General features: G+C 39.2%; 1 protein-coding gene across 1 annotated transcript in view; it reads left to right on the top strand.

The window, feature by feature from the left end:
- TRHDE (thyrotropin releasing hormone degrading enzyme) overlaps nucleotides 1-25,080 on the top strand; it is a 418,175-nt gene that overhangs the window by 113,219 nt on the left and 279,876 nt on the right. The window contains exon 3 of the mRNA XM_065934092.1: nucleotides 20,158-20,284. Coding sequence (XP_065790164.1) covers nucleotides 20,158-20,284 — 127 coding nt within the window. The remainder of the gene's footprint in view (nucleotides 1-20,157; nucleotides 20,285-25,080) is intronic.

A 25,080-nucleotide genomic window follows, 5' to 3' on the forward strand; every position in this document is an offset into this window, starting at 1 on the left:
CAGCATGAATTATAGGTGGTGGTGAAACAATAGAAGCATTCCAAATAAAGTAAAAAATAAGATAAGGATGCCTTCTTTCACTGCCTTTTTTTTTTTTTTTAATAAAGCTGGCATTGTTCTAGAAATCTTGACTGTGACCAATCAACACAGAAAAGCTATTAAAATTATTTCAGTCACTTAGTCTCAAAGTACTTTACTAAAATCAATATATGACTAATATCAGAACTAATAGATTAGAAATATGATTTTTCAAATCCCATTCACAGTAACAACAAACCACGAGGTATCTAGAAGTAAATCTAACAGAAGGTATGATGCAAGGTTTAGATGAAGGAAATTCTTAAATTTAAAAGTGGGGTAAAGACTGAAATTATCAAGATGTAGTTCATGGGCATGGGTGTTAAGATCTAACTTTTGAAGGAATAAATTTAATATGCAAATCTAGTGCAATTTTTAAAAAAATCCTCAACAGGATATTTTGTGTAAATGTGAAAAATCTTCCTAAAATCCATGTAGAATAATACGGAAGACTTGAAAACAAATTAAGGAAAAGCACTGGTCTTATTAGACCTCACAATTTACTATTTAGTTTTAGTGGTTCCAGAACGTGATGTTGGTACAATGATAGACATACTGACCTATAGAAAAAAATGGAGATCTCAGATTGTATGAGAACTTGGTATATGGAGAGGAGCATTATAAATCAGTGGGGAAGGCAAGACTTCAGCAAACTGTACTGAGACAATTGATCATCCACACAGAGAAAAAAAACAAAATGAGGTTGCTCTCTCCCATGATTCACATAAATGCATTCTGCGTGGGTTAAAGCTCTGATTTCAAAAAGCAAAAGTTTAAAAATTTTAGAAGAATATATAGGAAAAAAATATCTTTTTGACCTTGAGGGCATTGAAAGGTTTCTTTAAAGAGACCCAGAAAGCACAGTCTCTTAAAGGGAACGTTTGCTATTTGACTGCATTCAAAGTGAAAAATTCTGTTTGATCAGGGACGTAATGTTCAAGGTGGCTTCCCTTGTAGCTCAGTTGGTAAAGAATCTGCCTGCAATGCAGGACACCCGGAGTTTGCTCCCTGGGTCGGGAAGATTCCCCTGGAGAAGGCAATGGCAACACACTCCAGTATTCTTGCCTGAGGAATCCTATGGACTGAGAAGCCTGGTGGGCTCCCGCCCATGGGGGTTGCAAGAATTAAACATGACTTAGCAACTAAATCACCATAATGTTCAAGACTGGTACAGACTGGGGGCTCAGATGGTAAAGAATCTGCCTGCAACACAGGCAGATTCATCCCTGGGTCAGGAAGACCCTTTAGAGGAGGTAATGGCTACCCACTCCAGGATTCTTGCCTGGGAATTCCATGGACAAAGGATCCTGGCGGCTAGAGAATCCTGATGGCTGCAGTCCACAGAGTCTCAAAGAATCGGATGTGACTGAGCAGCTAACACACACACACACACAGAGCACAGACTAGGAGAAATTTTTGTAAGTAATACACAGGCAAACTACTACAGTCTAGAATATACCAAGGACCACTACAAATCATGAGAAAAAAGGTAAATGAATCAATGGGAGACAGGCAAAGGAACACGGGGCAGTGTGTAGAAGAGGAAAATATGAGCCAATATACATGTGGTATGGTGCTTAACACCCCCATTATTAAGATGATGCAGATTATAACTAAGGACATCATTTTATAACCACTGATGAACAAACATTTCAAAATTTATGAGGATATGGGGAAACAGGGACTGTCATACATTGCTGGTGGGATGTAAATTCGTACACCTCCTTTGAAGAGAAATTGATAATGTCCATTAAAATGAAGGACAATTATAACATGAGTTGATGAAAATCTACTGAAGTTTGTACTTTATAGCCATGGTTAATTCCAGAGTGGGAGACAGGGATGTGTAAGAAGGAGGTGTATTGCCTCAGAGGAATTTAAACATTTTACCTGGTTAAAAAATATCTGAAGCAAATGGAGAAAAATATAACATTATTTAAAATCTGTTAGGGGTAAAAAAAATAATGTACTTTTGTATTATACTTTCTTATATGATTGGAATATTTTGTAATTTATTTATTTAAAAATTTGAATGGAGAGACTTGAGGACAGGAATGAAAGTTTTCAGGACTTTGATAAGTAGCTCTTCCTGGAACCTATATCCACATTGCTCACATCCTTACTTATTTTATATTTTTATTCAAACACCAACTTCTCATGGAGGCTTTCCCTGGTCTTTTGACATTTTCTAACTCTTTTTTATTTATTTTAATATTGAACACATTACTATTTAACATGCTATATATTATTTGTATCTATTTGTAGTTTTACTATTTATATTGTATCAATGTATTTGTATTGTTTGTAGCATTAATTTGTGTTGTTTCTATTTATCCCTCTTTCCTGCCAGAAAATAAACTTTCCATGGTAGGGATTTCTATCTGTTTGGTTTACTTTCTAGAAGAGTGCCTGGCACAGAGTGAACTATCAATAAATATTCATTAAATGAGTGAATGGACAAAGGCATTCTGAGTTCTGACCCCCAGGTGTGGCAGACTGCCTGCATCATTGAAAGATCCAGAAAAGAGGACTGGTGCAGGCGGGATGCTGCGTTTGCCCTGGGTGGTACTGAGTGGGAGGGGAAGGCGCCATAGATAAAAGTAAGGTCAGCGGGCTGCTGGAAATCAGGGAATAAAAGACCAGATGGGCCAAACCAAATTGAAAATGAATCCAACTGAGCCCTGAGCTCCTGTATTTGTTCTTGGCTGTCAGTCTTGCTGAAGAAATTTGACCAGACATAAAACGGATAGCTTAATAAAGAAATTCTCTACATTTATTCTATCTCACTTAAAAGATGCAATTTAGTTTAGTACTCTGTTACAGAGAGGGATTAAATGCTACTGTTTTATCTATGGGCTGTGGCAGTATTAAACAACTTTTACTGGTCTTCAGACACTGGATCTGACTCATCAATTGTTTCGTTTATTGTGCAGGGGAAAGAAAGATTAGTTTTTCAAGTTAAAAATAATGAGTCACGTTGAATGTGTCTTCACTGAAGATTCTGATGTTGAAAGAGATTTAAGGAATAAGGATTTATATGTTTTCCTATGTGTTGGGCTTTTGTTAAGTATTTCTTTCCAGTCTTGAGGCTTGCCTGTGTGGGACTGAACGAGCAAAAAGTTCTTAGGTGACTCTAGGTCACAAGTTCCTCAGCTTTAGTGAAATATACATAATTCAGTTGGTTAGCATGTTAAAATGAAGATTAGGGCTCTATGGAGAGAGATGATTCAGAATTTCTGCAGCACTTAGACCCAGGAATCTGAATTTTAAACGATTATTCCAGGTGATTCTGCTACAAAACATAATGAGACAACACTTGGAAAATAATTACTGTGGATGATTCTCAGTTTTACTGAATCATTTCACTTTTGTACATGTGTACCAATTATATACAATAATGTGTTGTGTGCTTGATGTAAGACAGGTGTGCCAACATTAGCAGACTGAAAGCTGTAAATAATCATATCTATAATAGAAAGAGTGACACGGAGAGAAATATAAAATACGCTTAACGTGAAGGTGAAAGTCGAACACAAAACAATGTATTAACTGGAATGAAAAGAAAAAAAAGCTATATAAATTTCCTATTACTGCTGTAACAAATTGCCAGAAACTTAGGGTCTTAATACCACACAAGTTTATTCTCTTACTGTTCCAGACCTAAGAAACCTAAACTGAGTTTTCTTTATTTTCTTAAAAGCAAGATGGTAAGAAGGGGCTAGGTTAGCAGCCATCCTCCTTTGCTTCTTTTTTTTTCCTCCGGATTTGTTTATTGATTGACTGCGTGGGGTCTTCATTGCTGTGCATGAGCTTTCTCAGTTGCAGAGAACGGGGGCTGCTCAGCTGCGGCGCACGGGCTCCTCGTTGTGGTGGCTTCTCCTGTAATTGCGGGCTCAGTGGCTGTGGCACATGGGCTTACTTACAGCATGTGGGCTCTGCCTGGACCAGGAATGGAACCTGTGTCTCCTGCATTGGCGAGTGGACTCTTAGCCACAGAACCACTAGGGAAGTCCCTAAACTGAGTTTTCTGGGGTTAAGATCAAGTGTTGCAAAGCTGGTTCCCTCTGGAAGCTCTAGAGGATGAGCTAGTCCTTGCCTTTCTGGCTTCTAGAGCTGCAGGACTTATATTTGGTGATTTATGACCTCTTTCTCCTTCTTTGCATCTTCAGATTTCTCTCTGCTTCTGTCATCTTGAGCTTTCCTGGTGGTTCAGATGGTAAAGAATCTGCCTGCAATACAGGAAGCCTGACGTCAATCCCTGGGTTGGGAAGGTCCCTTGGAGAAGGGAATGGCTACCCACTATTGTATTCTTGCCTGCAGAATCCCATGGACAGAGGAACCTGGCGGGCTGTAGTCATAAAGAGTCAGACATGACTGAGCGATCTCATTTTTTGTAGTCAAAACTCCTTCTGCCTCCCTCCTAGTAGGAGAGTTGTGATAGCGTTTAGGTCCTACCAGAATTATCCAGGGTAGTCTCCTTGTGTCAACATTCTTAACTTAATCACACACAGTGTCCCTTTTGGTAATATTCATAGGTCCTAAGGATTAGGGCTTGATATCCTTGAGGGGCCATTATTCAGCCCACCACATAAATATTAGAAAAACGTGTCAATGGCAGCGTGAATATGGCAAAGCCCTGCCCTTTCCTTGAAGTCAGTATGTTGAACTTGTAGGCTCCGTGGTGAACTAGTAAATAGTATGCTTAGAAAGCAAATGTGAAGAGATTTACAAGAAGAGACTGTTCAGGTGGCCACAGTACTAATTTCCTTGCCTGAAGCAAAATGCACTTGGAAGATGCAATCAATCTGTTATAATAGCATTTTAGTACTTGAGCAGAGAAGGACCTTCAAAGTTTATTGCCATTTTATGGGAGTCAGCAAGACGTTGTCAGTTCCTCTTGGGTGAAAGGGACTCTATTAGACCCAGTAAGGAGTAAAAAGAGAAATTGAAGAGATGGACCCAAGGCTTAAAGAGTTTCAGTCTTATGGAGAGATGAAACAAAAATGCCTTAAATGCAGAGAACCTATGAGCCCGTAGAATTAAGGCCACCAGGTCCCAAAGAAACCCCATTGCATGTAGCCAGTGTGTCTCAGGATTCTCAGCAGTGCTTTTTCATGAATCCTTAGTGACATTCTATGAGAGGGGAAGGGAGAAACTACAAGCAGGGACAGGCGGAAAGAGCAACTTATGATGGTATTTGATATGCAGTGAAATGTAGATCTCATTAAAGGCGTGTAAGTCACTGCCTCAGAGGAGCTCTCACGTGGGTCCGAGGCAGGGAGTCGCAGGTAAGCCTCGAGGAGGAGTGCTGAGATGTGTGTCTGCAGTGTGTGCGTGTTAGGACGCTAAGTTCTGAGGCTGTCACGGTTTCCTCATCACTGCACACCTCACTCTTAGTGTTGCCATTGGTTAGTCAGTGTTAGATCGTGTCTGACTCTTTTGCGACCCCATGGACCGTAGCCCATCAGGCTACTCTGTTCATGGGCTTTCCAGGCAAGAGTACTGGAATCTTCCTCCTGTTGCCATTTCCTCCTTGAAGATCTTCCTGATCCAGGGATCGAACCTGGGTCTCCTGCATTGGCAGGCAGGTTCTTTACCACTGAGCCAACAGGGAAGCCCCTCATTCTTAGTACTGGGATCTTACTCCCCATCCCTTCCCAATTCTAAATTCTCCTTCTCCAAATGAGTTTTTTGACTGCAAGTGATAGAGACTGGCTATTCCTGGCTGTTCTCCCTGTAAAAACTGCAGAACTAATTTTTCACTTGTATTATTAGGCTTTTTTGCTCACTAGCCACCCCATCTCAATATGTCTTACGTTCTGTTGCCTAAATAATCTCCTGGTGTCATTTTCAATCATGTTCCTCTGCTGCAGGCTCCGAGGTGGCTCTGCTTCTGAGAGCAGCACACCAGGCTCTTCACTCAAGCTGCCAAGCCCCTTCGCGGCTCTGCCTCCTGGACTGGCACCACCTGCTGCAGCCAGGCCAGCCCCTGCGCCAGCCCCCTTGCAGCCTCCTCTTTCTGTTTATTGGCTCATGCATCCGGCTTCTGGTTCCTTTTTTCTGCCAGAGTTCTGTGTGTATTTATCTTCCTTTTTCTTTACCAAAAAAAGGTATCTTCCAAATTTTAAACAAGACTAATTCTCCTGGGCTTTTCGCTTCTTAGTTCACATCCTTCCTACTTTGTATCAGTGTATTTGTCTTCTACTCAGTGCCAAATGCACCTGCTCCCTCCTGCTTGGCTTGTTCTATTTTATTGATTTATATGAAGAACCCCCAAATCAAATTATGTTCACATATGAGAATTAATTCAGCTTTAATGGTGGAGAGCTTAATGATATCACGTCATTGTTTTGTACTTATTGAAGAAAGGGACTGTTTTTTTCAGTTAGGCCAAAGAAAAAGTAAATTTGTTATTGTTCTTAGAGTGAAATTTTAACGCCATGAAATAATTTCTGTCTTCCAAAGTTCTTAATGTACTCTTGCAGTGTGAAATTTTCTCACAGAATATCTCTGGCAAGCCAGAAGGTTTATTCCACTTAACATACCAAACTATAAATGTCAAATCAGAGAAAATGCTGTTCAAGTCTTTGTTTAACAGGTGTGCTACTGTCGTAAATGGGTTTTTGTTTTTGTTTTTGTTTTTACCTTTGCTGTATGGGAAACACACTGTTTCACATAATTATATAGCAACTACCATAATTCATTTTTAATACAACAAATAATTAAAACAGTCTAGAAGAAAGGCACTAGAGAGATTTAGTTTCACTGTCCTTTAAAATGACTCAGGGACTACAGAAAACCTTCTTTTCAGATTCTTCATCTATAATATCAGAATTTACTGATGAACCCCATACTGATTCTACAGGAGTTCTGTAAAGACAAATAAGAAAATCTATGAAGTATCTTAAATTATTAGAAGAAAGTCTCTAAAATTATTTAGGGAAAATGTTTGTAATGTGTCTGACAACTGTGTGTATTTACTTATTTGCTCTGTGTTACAATTGTATAAGTGTTTTTACTCTTCATGTGAAATCTTTAACACAGTGAAAGGTAGAATGTGCCATGTAAGAACTTGGATAGGTGCTTGCTTCCCTTTACTTCTTTGGTGGTCCATCCCTGTTCTGATGAACCACTATCAGGATGCCTACAGCCATTGTGAATTAGGTCCACGTTGGTTTTCTCAGGGATCGAACTTACTTACTGTGTCTTTCCACTGGGCTGCAAGCTTCTTGAAAGAAGAGACCCTGTCTCTTTTGCTTTCCTGTTCATGCTCAGTGCCTGGCTGTTAATGGATGCTCATGAAACAGTAGCTAGCTAGCTCATTCTGCATTGCACAGCTCTCAGAGATGAAGTGGATTTGAGCCTGTCTAAAGCTTCCTTCCATTATGACTTCTTTCCAAAGAATATTCTGTCCTAATAATGGTAGATACCTGACATCAGTGCCACCTCTCCAACCCCTACGAGGACAGATGGTGTTTCACACGATCAGGGCACCTTCTCCTGGCAAGTGCAGGTGTGGCCTCAGGTCTTCTCCTAACATGTCCTCTAAGAAGCCACTCTCAGTTGTTAGAATAAATTGAAGCTTAATTGCCATCCCTGTTATTGTGAGAAAGTAAAATGACTGATGGGATTGTTGATATCTGCCTTTAGTATTTTGCCCCCTTCTATGATTAAAACACAGTTGGCCCTTGAACAATTAGGTTAGGGGTGTCAACCCCTTGTGCAGTCAAGAATCTATGTGTCACTTTCGACTCCCCAAAACTTAACTACTAAGATCATACTATTGACCCGGAAGCATTACAGACAACAATTAACATATATTTTCTGTGTTATATGTATATCTACATATAATTTTTTTTTTGTCTTTTAAGAATCTTTTAATCTGCAGACTCTCCATTATATCTACATATAATTTTTGGATTCATGACATGAATCCATAAAATTAGTTTAAAAAAAGCTAATTTTTTAATAAGGTTTTTTGATATTTGTAGACTACGTAGTTCATATTTTTTTCAAATTGTTGCAAATCTCTAAAAATTTTTCCATTGTATTTATTCAAGAAAATTTGAATATAAGTGGACCCGTGCAGTTCAAACCCATTATTCAAGGATCAACTGTATGTAAAATCTTATAAAAAGATGAAATAAACATACTTTAAATATAAGTGGTCAATAAAAATGCAGAGTAAAGGCCACTGGGTTAAACGGAAGCCCCCTAGGAATACCCATTTTGGGCATTTAAGTTTTCTATGGGGTCAGAATTATACAGCTCCTAAAGCTTAGCTCATCGCTACTATGTGTTACCACAGTGGTGGAACCATAAGATCAGTTTTTTCCAAAGCAAGCTTCTTCTATTTCATATTGGCTGGCTACCATACTTACATCTGTCTAATCAATACCAAGTTCATGGACAGTTCAAGGGAAAAAAAGAGAACTTTTTCTTCCCCCAAGAGTGAAGAATGGAGAATGACAGCTGAGTAGTTGGTATGTATTTTCATGGTAAGTGAAAAATGTCAAGGAGGCAAACTGTACGAGAGTTAACAGGAAAACCTTTTCATTATTTTCTTCTCAAAATAAGTAGTGACTGCTGCTGCTAAGCCTCTTCAGTCGTGTCCCACTGTCTGTGATCCCATAGACGGCAGCCCGCCAGGCTCCTCTGTCCCTGGGATTCTCCAGGCAAGAGTACTTGAGTTGGTTGCCATTTCCTTCTCCAGTGCATGTATGCGTGCTAAGTCGCTTCAGTCCTGTCCGACTGTGCGACCCCATGGACAGCAGCCCACCAGGCTCCTCTATCCACAGGATTCTCCAGGCAAGAATACTGGAGTGGGTTGCCATTTCCTTCTCTGAAGTAGTGACTGGAGGAGAATAATTTAGACAAATTAGTGTGATACACCAGTCGCTCAGGGTTAATGTGATATATAGATAATGATAAACTCTTATCCCTGGAAGGAACTCTGAACTGAGACCCACAGAAGTTAGCAGACTTTCACATACTGACGGTAGTTTGGTGAAAAAGCTGAGTCTCATATCCCTGTTTGCCAGTTCTTAGTGTAATGTCCTTTCCACCAGACTTAATGGGCAGTTTGGTTTATATTGGTTTTAGGAAGAAGCTATGCAGAGGGAGAGATAAAGCTTGGTTAGCAATTTACATGTTCAGAGCTGGGCTCTTATCGTGGAATGTCAGAAAAGCAAATAAGCAGGTGTAACAAAATTATACTTTATTGCTTTTGAATGATAATTATGTTTATGAAGATTTAGTTTCTGTGTTATGATTAAGTAGAACCTAGTTTCCTCTAAAAGAAAAAAAAAAAGCTGATTTTTTTCCCCACAGTATAAAATGAATTATTGTACAGCCAACTCTTGATGAACCACACAGGAATTATCCAGTTTGTGAAATATTTTGGTCTTTTCCCCTGTCCTTCAACGGATCTCACTTGTTACAACTGCACACTAAGTGAGACAAGTAAGGTGAATGATGTTCACAAGTAAGAACGTGACTACAGTTAGTTTTACTTGATAACTAAAGGACATGCGCAGTAAAATATTTAAAGTGAAAAAGTGAAAGTGTTAGTTGCTAAGTTGTGTCTGACTCTTTGCAACTCCATGGACTGTAGCCTGCCAGTCTCTTCTGTCCATGGAATCCTCCAGGCAAGAATATTCCAGTCCAGGTTTGATGCATCAGACAGGGCACTCAGGGCTGGTGCACTGGGATGACCCTGAGGGATGGAATGGGGAGGGAGGTGGGAGGGGGTTCAGAATGGGGAACATATGTATACCTGTTGCAGATTCATGTCAATGCATGGCAAAAAACCACCACAATATTGTAAAGGAATTAGCCTCCAATTAAAATAAATAAGTTTATATTAAAAAACAGAAAAGAATATTGGAGTGGGTAGCCATTCCCATTAGGACCAAGTGAATGAATCAGACTATTTCTCTCCATCCCTACTGCCATCTCTACAGTCCAAACCAGCATCATTTTTTCTTTGCAATAGTCTAACTCATTTCCTTTGTTTGTTCCTAGTCCCTCCCAATCTGTCATCTACACTGTAGCTAGTGTCATCAGAAAACTTAATTCTTTTTTTATTAATTTATTTTTTATTGAAGGATAATTGCTTTACAGAATTTTGCTGTTTTCTGTCAAACCTAAACATGAATCAGCCATAGGTATGCATATGTCCCCTCCCTTCTGAACCTCCCTCCCGTCTCCCTCCCCATCCCACCCCTCTAGGTTGATACTGAGCCCTGTTTGAGTTTCCTGAGCCAGACAGCAAATTCCCGTTGGTTATCTATTTTACACATGGTGATGTAAGTTTCCATGTTACTGTTTCCATACATCTCACCCTCTCCTCCCCTCTCCCCATGTCCATAAGTCTATTCTCTATGTCTGCTTCTCCACTGCTGCTCTGTAAGTAAATTCTTCAGTACCGTTTTTCTAGATTCCATATATTTGTATTAGAATATGATATTTATCTTTTTCTTTCTGACTCATTTCACTCTGTAGAATAGGTTCTAGGTTCATCCACCTCATTAGAACTGACCCAAATGCATTCCTTTTTATGACTGAGTAATATTCCACTGTGTATATGTACCACTACTTTTTTATCCATTCATCTGTTGATGGACATCTAAGTTGCTTCCATGTTCTAGCTGTTGTAAAGAGTGCTGCAGTGAACAACGGGATACATGTGTCTCTTTCAGTTTTGGTTACCTCAGGGTATATGCCTAGGAGTGGGATTGCTGGGTTATATGATGGTTTTATTCCTAGTTTTTAAGGAATATCCAAACCGTCTTCCATAGTGGCTGTATCAATTTATATTCCCACCAACAGTGTAAGAGGGTTCCCTTTTCTCCACACCCTCTCCAGCATTTATTGTTTGTAGAATTTTTGATGAGGGCCATTCTGACTGCTGTGAGGCGATATCTCATTGTGGTTTTGATTTGCATTTCTCTAATAATGAGCAATGTTGAGCATCATTTCATGTGTTTGTTAGCCATCTGTATGTCTTCTTTGGAGAAATGTCTGTTTAGGTCTTCTTCCCACTTTTTGATTGGGTTGTTTGTTTTTTGGAGTTGAGTTGTATGAGCTGCCTTTATGTTTTGGAAATTAATTCTTTGTCAGCTGTTTCATTTGCTATTATTTTCTCCCAGTCTGAGGGTTGTCTTTTCACTTTGCTTATAGTTTTCTTTGCTGTGCAAAAGCTTTTAAGTTTAATCAGGTCCCACTTGTTTACTTTTGTTTTTATTTCCATTACTCTAAGAGGTGGGCCATAGAGGATCTTGCTTTGAATTATGTCATTGAGTGTTTTTTGTTTTCCTCTAAGAGTTTTATAGTTTCTGGTCTTACATTTAGGTCTTTAATCCATTTTGAGTTTATCTTTGTGCATGGTGTTATGAAGTGTTCTAATTTCATTCTTTTACATGTAGCTGTCCAGTTTTCTGAGCACCATTTATTGAAGAGGCTGTCTTTGCCCCATTGTATATTCTTGCCTCCTTTGTCAAAAATAAGGTACCCATAAGTAAATAGGTTTATTTATGGGCTTTCTATCTTGTTCCATTGGTTGGTATTTCTGTTTTGTGCAGTATCATACTGTCTTGATGACTGTGGCTTTGTAGAATAACCTTACCTCAGGAAGGTTGGTTCCTCCAGCTCTATTCTTCTTTCTCAAGACTGCTTTGGCTATTTAGGGTCTTTTGTGTTTCCTTATGAATTGTAAAATATTTTGTTCTAGTTCTATGAAAAATGCCATTGGTAATTTGATATGAATTGCATTAAATCTGTAGATTGCATTTGGTAGTATAGTCATTTTCATAGTATTGATTCTTCCTACCCAGCAACACAGAATATCTCTCCATCTGTTTATGTCATTTTTGATTTCTTTCATTACTGTCTTATAATTTTCTGTGTACAGTTCTTTTGTCTCCTTAGGTAAGTTTATTTCTAGATATTTAATTCTTTTTGTTGCAATGGTGAATGTGATTGATTCCTTAATTGTTCTTTCATTGATTTTTCATTGTTAGTATATAGAAATGCAAGTGATTTTGTATCCTGCAAGTTTGCTAAATTCACTGATTAGCCCTAGTAATTTTCTGATGCTATCTTTAGGGTTTTCTATGTACTGTATCATGTCATCTGCAAACAGTAGAGAGCTTTACTTCTTCTTTTCCAACCTGGATTTCTTTTACTACTTTTTCTTCTCTGATTGCTACAGCTAGGACTTCTAGAACTATGTTGAATACTAGTGGCAAAAGCAGACACCCTTGTCTTGTTCCTAATCTTATGGGGAATGCTTTCAGTTTTTCACCATTGAGAATAATGTTTTCTGTAGGCTTATCATATATGGCCTTTACTATGTTGAGGTAAGTTCCTTCTATGCCCATTTTTTGAAGAGTTTTAATCATAAATAGGTGCTAAATTTTGTCAAAGGCTTTTTTTGCATCTATTGAGATATTCATATGGTTTTTATTTTTCAATTTGTTAATATGGTGTATCACATTGATTGATTTCCATATGTTGAAGAATCCTTGCATCCTTGGAATAAACACAACTTGATCATGTTGTATGAGCTCTTTGATGTGTTGTTGAATTCTGTTTGCTAAAATTTTGTTGCGGATTTTTGCTTCTGTGTTCATCAGTGATATTGGCCTGTAGTTTTCTTCTTTGTGTGTTGTCTTTGCCTGGTTTTTGTATCAGGGTGACGGTGGCCTCGTAGAATGAGTTTGGAAGTGTTTCTTCCTCGGCAATTTTTTGAAAGGGTTTTAGAAGGATAGGCATTAGCTCTTCTCTAAATGTTGGATAGAATTCTCCTGTGAAGCTATCTGGTCCTGGGCTTTTGTTTTTTGGGGGATTTTTGATCAATGCTTCAATTTCAGTGCTTATAATTGGGTTCACAATTTCTATTTCTTCCTGGTTCAGTCTTGGAAGATTGAACTTTTCTAAGAATCTGTCCATTTCTTCCAGGGTTTCTATTTTATTGCCATATAGTTATTCATAATAGTGTCTTATAATCCTTTGTATTTCTGCATTGTCTGTTGTAACCTCTTCTTTTTCATTTCTAATTTTGTTGATTTGACTCTTCTCTCTGTTTTTCTTGATGAGTCTGACTAAGGGTTTATCAGTTTTGTTTATCTTCTCAAAGAACCAGCTTTTAGTTTTATTACTCTCTACTATTGTTTCTTTCATTTCTTTTTCCTTTATTTCTGCTTGGATCTTTATAATTTCTTTCCTTCTACTTATTTCGTTTTTTAAAAAATTCTTCTTTTTCCAATTGCTTTAGGTGTAAAGTTAGGTTGTATTTGATATTTTTCTTGTTTCTTGAGGTAGGATTGTATTGCTATAAACTTTCCTTGTAGAACTGCTTTTGCTGCATCCCATAGGTTTTGAGTTGTTGTGTTTTCATTGTCATTTGTTTCTAGAAATTTTTGATTTCCCTTTTGATTTCTTCAGTAACCTGTTTATTATTTAGAAACATGTTGTTTAATATCCATGTTTTTGGGTTTCTTACAGTTTTTTCTTGTTATTGATATCTAGTCTCGTAGCATTGTGGTCAGAGAACATGCTTGATACAATTTCAATTTTCTTAAATTTACTGAGGTTTGATTTGTGACCCAAGATGTGGTCTATGCTGGAGAATGTTCCATGTGCATTTGAGAAGAAGGTGTATTCTTCTGCATTTGGATGGAATGTCCTAAAGATATCAATGAGATCCATCTCATCTAATGTATCATTTAAGACTTGTGTTTCCTTTTTAATTTTCTGTTTTGATGATCTGTCCATTGGTGTGAATGGGGTGTTAAACTCTCCTACTCTCATTATGTTACTGTCAATTTCTCCTTTTATGTCTGTTTGTGTTTGTCTTATGTATTGAGGTGCTCCTATGTTGGGTGCCTGCTGCTGCTGCTGCTAAGTCACTTCAGTCGTATCCGACTGTATGTGACCCCATAGATGGCAGCCCACCAGGCTCTGCCGTCCCTGGGATTCTCCAGGCAAGGACACTGGAGTGGGGTGCCATTGCCTAGATATTTACAATTGTTATGTCTTCCTCTTGGACTGACCCCTTGATCATTATGTAGTGTCCTTCCTTACCTCTTATAATCTTCTTTGTTTTAAGGTCTATTTTGTCTGATATGAGGATTGCTACTCTAGCTTTATTTTGCTTCCCATTTGCATGGAATATATTTTTCTATCCTCTCACTTTCAGTCTACATGTGTCTTGAAGTCTGAGGTGGGTTTCTTGTAGACAGCATATATATGGGTCTTGTTTTTGTATCCATTCAGCCGGTCTGTGTCTTTTGGTTGGAGCATTAATCCATTTACATTTATAGTAATTATTGATATGTATATATCAATATATATACACATATATACATATAATAGATACATATATGTATATGTATATACATACATATACAAATGTTCCTATTGCCATTTTCTAATTGTTTGGAGTTGATTTTGTAAATCTTTTTTATTCTGTTGTATTTCTTGACTATATAAGTCCATTTAACATGTAAAGCTGGTTTGGTGGTACTGAACTCTCTTAACTTTTGCCTGTCTGAAAAGCTTTTTATTTCTCCATCACTTTTGAATGAGATCCTTGCTGGATACAGTGATATTATTTGTAGATTTTTCCATTTCAGTACTTTAAATATATCCTGCCATTCCCCTCTGGCCTGAAGAGTTTCTGCTGAAAGATCAGCTGTTAAGCGTATGGGGTTTCCCTTGTATGTTAGTTGTTGCTTCTCCCTTGCTGCTTTTAATATTCTTTCTTTGTGTTTAGTCTTTGTTAGTTTGATTAGTTAGTGTGTTTCTCCTTGGGTTTATCCTGTGTGGGACTCTTTGTGCCTCCTGGACTTGATGGAATATTCCCTTTTCCATGTTGGGGAAATTTTCAACTATAATCTCTTCAAAAAGTCTCTTATACCCTTTCTTTTTCTCTTCTTCTTCTGGGAACCCTATAATTCAAATATTGGTGTTTTTCATATGGTCCCAGAGGTGTCTGAGACTATCCTCAGCTCTTTTCAATCTTTTCACCTTATTCTGCTCTTCAGAAGTTATTTCCACCATTTTATCTTTTAGTTCACTAAATTGTTCTTCTGCTTCAGATATTCTGCTATTGATTCCTTCCAGAGTATTTTTAATTTCAGTAATTGTGTTGTTTGTGTCTGTAAGCTTATTCTTTAATTATTCTAGGTTTTTGTTAATTGATTCTTGCATTTTCTCCATTTTGTTTTCAAGGTTTTTGATCATCTTTACTATCATTTTTCTGAATTTTTTTCAGGTAATTTTCCTATTTCCTCTTCACTTTTGGACTTCTGTGTCTCTAGCTTGTTCCTTCATTTGTGCAGTATTTCTCTGCCTTTTTATTTTATTTTTAGGTTATTGTGTTTGAGGTCTCCTTTTCCCAGGTTTCAAGAAAAGTTGAGTACTTTCCTTGAAGAAGGTTGAATTCTTTCTTCCTTTTGGTTTCTGCTCTCCTATGGTTGGTCCAGTGGTTTGTGTGAGCTTCTTGTAAGGTGAGATTTGTGCTGAGTTTTTGTTTCTTTGCTTTTCCTCTGATGGGCACGGCTGAGTGAGGTGGTACTCCTGTCTGCTGATGATTGTATTTCTGTTTTTGTTTTGTTTGTTGGTTAGATGAGGCATCCTGCACAGGGTGCTGGTGGTGGTTGGGTGATGCCAGGTCTCGTATTCACGTGGATTCCTCTGTGTGAGTTCTCACTGTTCGATGCTCCCTAGGGCTAGTTCTCTGGTGGTCTAGGGTGTGGAGTCAGTGCTCCCCCTCCAGAGGCTCAGGGCTTGATCTCGCAGTGGGCAGTCGGCTTTGTGCTTCCCTCCCTCCTCTGCAGCCCCCGGGGCTGCAGCTGAAAACTTAATTCTGATTATGTCATTCTGTAGCTTAAAATCCTTGACTCTGCCTATATACTTGTAGCAGTAAATTAATCATCTACAATTTGGTTTACAAGTCCTTCTTTAATTTGAAGTTTTTCTTTACTTATCAGTATGCCTCTCTTCACTTTTCTAATTTTGTCTCTCTTGCATCATCCTTGAGTGTGAAAGAGGACAAACAAGGATGGTTTTGAGGTATTGGACTTGGGCAGCTGGATGGAAATACTTCTGGAGGGTCAGGTGTGTGTGTGCATCTATGTGTATGAGAGAGAGAGAGAAGAGAGAATGATTGGGAGTTTGGATTTTAGACATGTTAAGTTTGAGATGCTTGTTCAGTCTCCTCATGGAGATGTCAGGTAGGCAGTTGAAATTATGGGGTAGGTCTTCAGCATTTATATAGTATTTATAACTATGAGACTTGCTGCTATCTCCAAGGCACTGAGTGTAGGCAGAGAAATTGGGTCTATGGTTTGAAACCTGAGAACTTCCAGCATTAAGAAGTGAGAGGAATGAGGGAGAAGATGAGGATGAATCAGCTGAGAGACTGAGAAGGAGTGATCAATCAGATAGAAGGAAAGTAAGATTGAAGTCAAGTGAAGAAAGCCTTTGAAAGAGGGGAGATGATCCACTGTGTCAAATGCTGCTGCTAAGCTAAGCGTGTCGAAGACTGGGAACGGATGGATTTGGCATCCTGGGGTCAGTAGTGATGTTGATGAGAGCAGGTTTGGTGGAGCAGTGGGAATAAAAGCCTTGTGGTGGTGAATGCAAGAGAGACTAGAAACAGGGAGTTTAAATGGGCAACCACCCTGACTGTGGCTTAGTCACTCAGTTGTGTCCAACTCTTGTGAGCCCATGGACTGAAGCCTGCCAGGCTCCTCTGTCCATGGGATTTTCCAGGCAAGAATACTGAAGTGGGTTGCCATTTCCTTCTCCAGGGGAACTTCCCTGGAGTCCAGGAGATACCTATTATCTCAGGCTTTTCAGACTTTTTAATCTCAGGCTGCTTTTCATTTTGAGAGTGTTTTAGTCATATGTGAATTCTAACTATATAGAAGGAAAGTGAGGAAAGATGTTAATTCTAAGTATATAGAAGTGAAGTTAGGTAAGATATGTTAATTCTAATTATATAGAAATTCTATGTCGATTCTAACAGTATAGAAAAGTCTTTCAAAGACTCTTGCTGGAAACCATAGCTGGAGGAACTGTAGTCAAGAAAGATTTTTTCTTAACCATAGGAAATGATACAGAGTATTTGCTGATGAAAAGGATTCAGTATGGGAGCCTAAATTGGTGATACAGGACATGAAGGGGAGAATTTTGAGAACAATGTCTTTGAAAACGCAGAAAGGATAGACTATGGTTTGGCCTTGGACAGGAGCTCAGTCCTTTGCAATGGGTGTTTGTTCTATTACATTGCAGGAGGTCAGGCCATCCATCGTAATGGGAGGGAAGGCAAAATGCAGTTACATTTCTCACGTTGTATCTTGCTGTTGATTAGTTTGGTTCTCCACACTGTAAGCCTCTTAAGAGAAGTAAGAGTAAATGCTTTGTTTATTTTGTGGCAGAAATTTTTATTGTTCTATTTCTACTTTCTCATACAATGCCTGACACACTGCAGATATGTGATAAATGTTTACATGAACAAATGAAGACACTGTACTGAACATGGGTATGCTTCTCACTTAAATTGGATAATTTCCATCAAATCTTGAAAACTAGATTGATTTAATTGTGCATCTCTTGTTTGGGCCTACAGATAGCTTGACTGACTGGTAGAGTTGACTGATAGGAATGGCCATGTTTTCTACTAAAATCAATGATGTTTCTTAGGAGTAAAATCCTAAGTGACCTTTTGCTGCTTTATTTTGCAATGATCCTGGTTATGGTTTGCATATGAATTTACTATTTACTTCACCTTGAACCTTCTGAAAACTATCTATTCTCCTCAGTAGCCACTTGGCACTTAGACTTTGCCATTCACTGGGCATATATGTTACTTGTTATTATAATCTAATTTACCTATGAATGGGAAGGCCTTTGAGAATGGGAATTCCACCTTTATTGCTTTTTGTTCTCAGTAATGCTTTGGACCATCTCTAATTAGAGAACCTGTCTTCCTCATCACTAAGTTAAAAAGGCTTAGTCCAGGCCCTGGTGCATAAAAGGTGCCAAATAAATATTGAGTGAACAAATGCAGGCGTGAATGACTCTTTTCTGTGGTGTGTGCTGTCAGCGCACAGACCAGGTCTCCTTTTCTGCTTGGGGTGCTTATGCCCCAGCTCTCACTGTTCTGCTTCTAGCAGCTCACATCTGAACTCTTCTCCCGAGGACTATCCTTGAGCCACTGGAACTATGTCATCCAGATGCTCCAAAAACAAACTCCTGGAATTTAATGCTTTCCCCTTGGTAACCAGTATCCAATGACTGAGGAGCAGGAATATGGGAGCTCTCTTGCCTCAAGGCAGCACAAACTCGTCAGTGCAATTTACAAGCTAGGACTCCCCATAGGATTAGGCTGAGGCCAGGACTTCCCTTGAAATTGCACCCTTGCTTGACTTTTTATGCCTTCTTATATTGCTTCCCTGCTCCCTTGTAGGTTTCCCCTTGAGGACACTTCCTTAATAAATCACCTGTATACTCACGCTTTCCTTAGGATCTGCTTTTTGGGAATTCAAGACCTTTCATGTTTATAAGCAGTTGATGTCAAGGGTAGGGGATCATAACCACTGTCTCTCGGAGAGTGTTAGGTTCTGCTGACAGTTTGTGGTTTCATCCTCCTGCCAACCAAAACTGCAGGTGACTGTGAGCAACATTTGATATTTCATTTGACTGTCAGGTGAGAAGGCATTCCACAATTTCAGTAAATAATAGTTATTGAATCTGGTAAATATATTGTTGAATTACAGATCTTTCTAACAAAGTCAGAATGTATTTTTCTTGACATTTTGTTCTTTTTGATTACACACATCTCTGTTCTCTTTCCTGAAGCAAGGATAATAAAGAGTTAATTGTAAAATCAATTTTTATATGATTGAGTGCGGCATTCTTTTGTCTTCCTGTTTGTATATAAGCATCCATTTCCACATACAGAGTCATCTGTTTACGTTTTTAGTGATTTGCAAAGATCCTTTATCTGTAAAATGGGATTGGCAGTAATGTGTTTTAGGACTGAAAAGCACTTAGCAACCAGCTGGTGGCCAATGCCTTCATTTTATAAAGGAGAACTTTTGAGACTGGAAGAGGTTAAGTAATTTGTTTAATATCACACAGCTTAGTTAGCGGCAGAGTAGGAATAAAACCCAACTCCTGGCCTGCGGGGTTCTCCACTGCTCCACAAAGCACATATTTCTTATTCACAGAATTGATATGAGGATTAGGGACCACATCTGTGAAAAATAGATTTAGCCTTTGGAAAGAAAGATGCTGGATAGCTTTATGAAAGCTTTAAGAAACCTAATCTCATTTTAACCTTTTCTGTACAGTTGTTAGTTTTGTTCAGTTTTATGTTATTTGCCTCAGGCTCCTTTTGGCCAAGGACTAGATAATACACAATGCTTGATTTGAAAATCAATATTATCTGGATTGTGTTAGAAATATGAATTATTTCAGCTGGTTTTGTAGCCGGGAGCAGTTGCCTTCCTCAAGACAGCCTTCCAGAATGGCAATCATTTATGTACATGAAGAGTTCTTATTCCTGCTTTGCATATTGAGAATAAGGACAGGTGGATAGTTGATTCCAAAGAAAAGTAAAAGCATAAATTAGTTTTTTGTTCAGCCTGGTAATACTTCCAAAGCTTGTTGCAGTATATCTTTAACAAACCATGAATTTTCTTTCCTGCCGAGTCACCACATCCTGCCTGCTTTCAACATAGTCAGGGAACCATTATACTAATCCACCATACCTTCCTATCTCTAGCAAGCACATGTAAGTGATAACTTTGAATATTTATTTTGATGCAAGGTGTATAAATCTTCTCTGTGTCAACTTGTAAAGCCAGGAAATTGTGACTTGCTCAACTTGGTTACTTTAATTGTTTAAGTTTGGTTCTTTCAGTTCCAGCGTGCTTTGATATATGAACAAGAATGCTGCTTAATTTTTGTAGTATTTGAAATGATTTGTGTAGATTCATACATGCAGGGAAGATAAAATTCGAGTATCAAAAGGCTAAAGTAACTTTTATATATATTTTAAATTAGGTACGCTTGTATGCAAGACCCGATGCTATCAGAAGAGGATCCGGGGACTATGCGCTCCATATAGCAAAGAGATTAATAGAATTTTATGAAGACTACTTTAAAGTGCCCTATTCCTTGCCAAAACTAGGTAAGAATTTTCTTGGTTATTGTGTTGGAAAGCCTCCTTGGAAGTGGAATTTCTTATTCATGCGTGTATCTGAAACATCCAGAAATATAAAAATTCCAAGGGTTTTATTTTTAGAGAAGATGAGAACAGAAAATAGTTTCTTCTGAAGAGGTAAAATAAAATTTAGTGTTGCTCATAGGAATTAAGAAAGGCATTATGGAAGTTTAAGCTTCCAAAAGATAACCCAAATAGCTAATTTGTTGAATAAGTACTATGGAGGGGTGCTTGCCAACATCTCATTTAATCCTTGTAACTGCTCTGTGGGTAGGTACTGTTAGAATTCTTTCCACATAAGGGAATTGAGACCTGGGAGTCTCAATTCACTCAGACAGTCAATCAGAAAAGGAGTTGGGATTTCAAACTAGGTCTTGATGATTCCCAGAACTACTCAATATTTTACACTAAGAAAGCACTCATTGATTGGTTTCTGTTTCCTAATCCTCAGATGTCAGACTTGAATTTACTGATTATCCCTTAGATTATTTTTGCTCAGTCAGTCATATTTTGAGTACACAGTTATAGTAAGTAGAATAAAAGCAAGAGACGAGGAAAATTGCGATGGTGGAGATTGTATTCACTTGTCTTTCTTTTACAAAGAGAGTAAGTTCAATAATTATTTGTTATATGAGTAAATGAATGAATTTTTTTGTCCTAATTTGAGAGAAACTGCTGCTTTTGCAGGGAGTGAGCTATGATGTTCTGGGAAGTTAGAAAAGGGTATGTGTGTGTGTATATATATATGTATATCTCCTATATACATTAGAAATGCTGAAGTGATTTTTGCTTCTCAGAAAACCTGTTTTGAAATATTACATCATAATAGTTTGTTGCTCCTCAACCCTTCTTCCCCATTCACTATCCTTCTCAGGAACATTGTTAATCAACATCTACCTAAGAGTTATCATTTACTGACAAAAATAAAGTACTTACCTGATCAAAAGGATTAACCTTTGAACCACAAGTTCTTCTGTCTCTCTGGAGATGGGCCTATTTCACTCATGTAACTGCCTGTTGTGTAGGTTTAGTGGTCTCACCATCAGTGATTCAGAAAATAGAATAGTTGGTGTTGTTGTCAATGCATACAGCATACAGTTTTAACGAGTGATGATACAAAATTCTGAGGTCTTTTGAAACATGTAACCTTAGAATCTCTGAGGTTTTCTTTCAAATTTCTAAACAAATTTCTGTTTCAAATAAGATCTGTGTTTTGTTTTGTTCTGCCTTCGTTATTTCCCCCTCAGTATCAGCTTCCCTATCAGGATCTGTTGTACTGAAATCTCCCTGGTAGGCACCCAAGGCAGAAAGGAAGACCTGACCCCATTTGCATGGGGCGACACTGCTCTTCTTCTCCAGGTAAAGCAGGCTGGGGGCGTCCCAGCCGGACCCTGATTAAAATTCACCAGTGCTTGTGCTGCACATTCAGCAAGAGAGTTAAAACGTGGGTCTTTGTCCCCTTCAGACAGGTAATCAGTAGAGGAACTCAGTTTATAACTTCCGGGGGTTCCCTGTGACTGTCTGCTTGCAGCGGGAAGCATTTCTGTTCCTCTCTTTCACTCACAATTGAACTATGTGGGCTTTCATCCATAGAAAAGAGCTGTGTTCACTCTTACTATTACTTGGTAAGTTACCTTATGGCATATATAATTGAATGATTTGACTTACCCCAGCGCACTCCTTTTTATGTATCTAGGGGAATTTCCACAGCCCCTGCAGTTTGTACAATTTCTCCTGAAGCTCTACTTTTTTAATATACCTGTGGATATTTAGAGCTACATGTTAATAGATTTGTAAGTATGCTTTCCAATACTCCCTACATAAAAATTCTGAAGCACAGAAGCATTTGGAGAAATCCTTACTTTTTATCCCCCCCTGGAGAAGGAAATGACAGCCCATTCTAGTCCTCTTGTCTGGAGAATTCCATGGGCAAAGGAGCCTGGCGGGTGCAGTCCATAGGGTCTCACAGAGTCAGTAGGACTGAAGCCACTCAGCAGCAGCAGCATCACGTATCAAATGAAGACAAGTGCCAATAAAAATGAAGCCAGAGGGCTTCCCTGGCAGTCCAGTGCTGGGAGCGCTTTGCAATGCAGGGGATGTGGATTTGGTCCCTGGCCTAGGAAGATCCCACATGCTACGGGGCAAGTAAGCCGTGTGCCACCGCTCCTGAGCCTGCACTGCAGCGGCCTTGAGCCACGACTGCGGAGACGAGAAAGCCGGGTGCCCCAGAGCTGGCGCCCCACAGCGAGAGAAGCCCCCAGTGCACCTAGGGTAGACCCCGCTGGCCACAGCTAGAGAAAATCCTGCGCACAGCAACAAAGACCCAGCCCAGGCAAACCAGACAACTAAAAAACAGATAGAATGTAATGGTAGGAAATGTGGGGAGCAGATGGGGCATGGAGAAAAGGCTGAAGTTTTCACTGGGAAGCTGACTTTGGAGCAGAGAACTTAAGGGAGTGAAGGGGTAAGCCAAGGGGATATCATGGAGCAAGGACTCTAGCCAGAAGGAACACAGTGCCCAGATTTTGAGATGGGGCTTTCATGTATTTGAGGAATAGCAAAGAGGCAAGTATGACCGGCTGCTACTGCTGCTAAGTCGCCTCAGTCGTGTCCGACTCTGTGTGACCCCATAGACGGCAGCCCACCAGGCTCCTCTGTCCACAGGATTCTCCAGGCAAGAGCACTGGAGTGGGTTGCCATTTCCTTCTCCAAGTATGCTTGGAGGAGAGTGAATTAATGGGTTGAGAAATAGCAGATGAGGTCAAGAAGTGATGAGTGGGTGACATATCATGTAGGGCCAGCAGGCTGTGGTGAAGATTTTAGTTTTTTTTTTCTTTTAATAAGATGGAGATTTATTGTTCACTTTTGAGCAGAAGTATTACATTATCTGGTTTCTGTTATAAAAGTGTATTCACTAGGTTGAATACACTGTAGGGCAGTGGTTCTCCACTGAGGGTGATTTTGTCCTTCAGAGGCGCTTGGTAATATCTGAAGACGTGTTTGTTTCTCATAACTCAGGAGGGACTGGTGGAGTATACCACTGACATTTAATGGGTAGCGACTAGCGGTGCTACTCAATGTCCCATAGTGTCATGACAGTATCCCACAACCAAGAGTTATCTAGCCCAAAATATTAATGATGCTGAGACGGAAAGACCTGTTGTAGGGAGAAAGGACAGAGACACGAAACCCAGATGAGAGGCTATGGCAAAAGGCAGGCACACTTTGATAGTTGCTTGGATTGGGATCTGAAGAGTGAGATAGTCAGAAGTGGTCCAGTTCTAGGCATATCTTGGAAGTAGAGACAGCGATGAGCCAAATGTGAGATCTGAGGGAAAGAGAGGTATTGTGAGTGATTCCAAGATTTTGTGCCTTATAACTAGAAGGATGGAATTGTCATTTACAGAGAAAGGATTGTGGAAAGAGATCATTTTAAACATTTAAGTGGCAGCTTGATGTCTCTAGGAAATTGAATTTATGAATATGGAAATTGGTTGAGGAACCCAGCTAAAGACACACATTTCCCAGTGTGTTACGATGGATAAAACTATGAGGCCGGATGGGGTCACCAAGGTTGTGACAGCAGGTAGAAAGAGAATAGGAACAAGAAAGGACTGAGCTGATGTTCAGAGGTTAGAGAGACTAGGAGCTAGAGAAGGGCTACGGGGAGGAAGCAACTGATTAAGACCCTAAAGAAATGAGTATCTGAGATGTTTCCAGGCATCTGGTGAAGACAGATGAGGACTGAGAATTGATCATACACTGAGGCTACCATGTGAAAGGAACTAGTGACCTTGCCAGGAGTGGTTTTAGGTCAAGGGCCTGATGGTTGTGTTCAAGAGCAAATAGGGGTTCACTGGGGAGAGGATGCAGAAAACGGAGGCTGTGGGTGCAGGTCACAGGCCAGCATTTCTGAAAATTCCCCATGGGAGAGGCCTAATCGACAAGGAGAAATATTTGTGTTTTAAAAATGCTCACCTCTTGACAAGCACTGTTTCTGTGAACTGATCACTTCCTTACCTCACATGTTGTTCCCGTCCCAAGCTACATCAAGGGGGATGGGAACTTGATTGTTTCTTTGATTTCCATTAGAAAACCAGGATAGGAAACACATGGATAAGAATACTCTCCACTAGCTGACCTAACTCTACTGAAGGTCTGCAGAGATGTGTGCAAAAGTGAATGTCAGGGCGTTAGACATTGCAAAATCCCAAAACAAACCTCTAAAACCTAATACTGAGTCCTTCTTTTCTAAAAAATATCACTTCGCTGTTCTGTCATAAACTCAGCAATGTCTTCTCTCTTCCCAAATTCTTGTTCATTTCTAATGCTGAACAGTTTACCTTTCTCTGCCATTGTACCAACTCATATTAGCTCATCTCTAAGGATTTAAGTTTCATTCCAAGTAGTTTCTCGGAGTAGTTCCCTAAGAGGAATTCTGACGCTTACTGTTAGAACAAGATTGATTCTCCTTGTCGCATAACAATATTCCTGTAACATTTAAAGTCCAAATAGGCAGCCAGTGTGTGCTGTGTAAGAGTTTGTTTTTTCTATTAGATAATTGAAACTATATTAGGCTTCCCTGCTGGCTCAGACAGTAAAGAATCTGCCTGCATTGCGGGAGACTCGGGTTCAATCCCTGGGTCAGAAAGATCCCTTGAAGAAGGGAATGACTACCTGCTCCGTATCCTTGCCTGGAGAATATTCTTATCCACGGAGAATACCATGGACAGAGGAGCCTGGTATATTAGTCTAAGGAAACT

Source organism: Muntiacus reevesi, chromosome 4 (genome assembly GCF_963930625.1).
Source record: "Muntiacus reevesi chromosome 4, mMunRee1.1, whole genome shotgun sequence".
Classification (NCBI taxonomy): domain Eukaryota; kingdom Metazoa; phylum Chordata; class Mammalia; order Artiodactyla; family Cervidae; genus Muntiacus; species Muntiacus reevesi.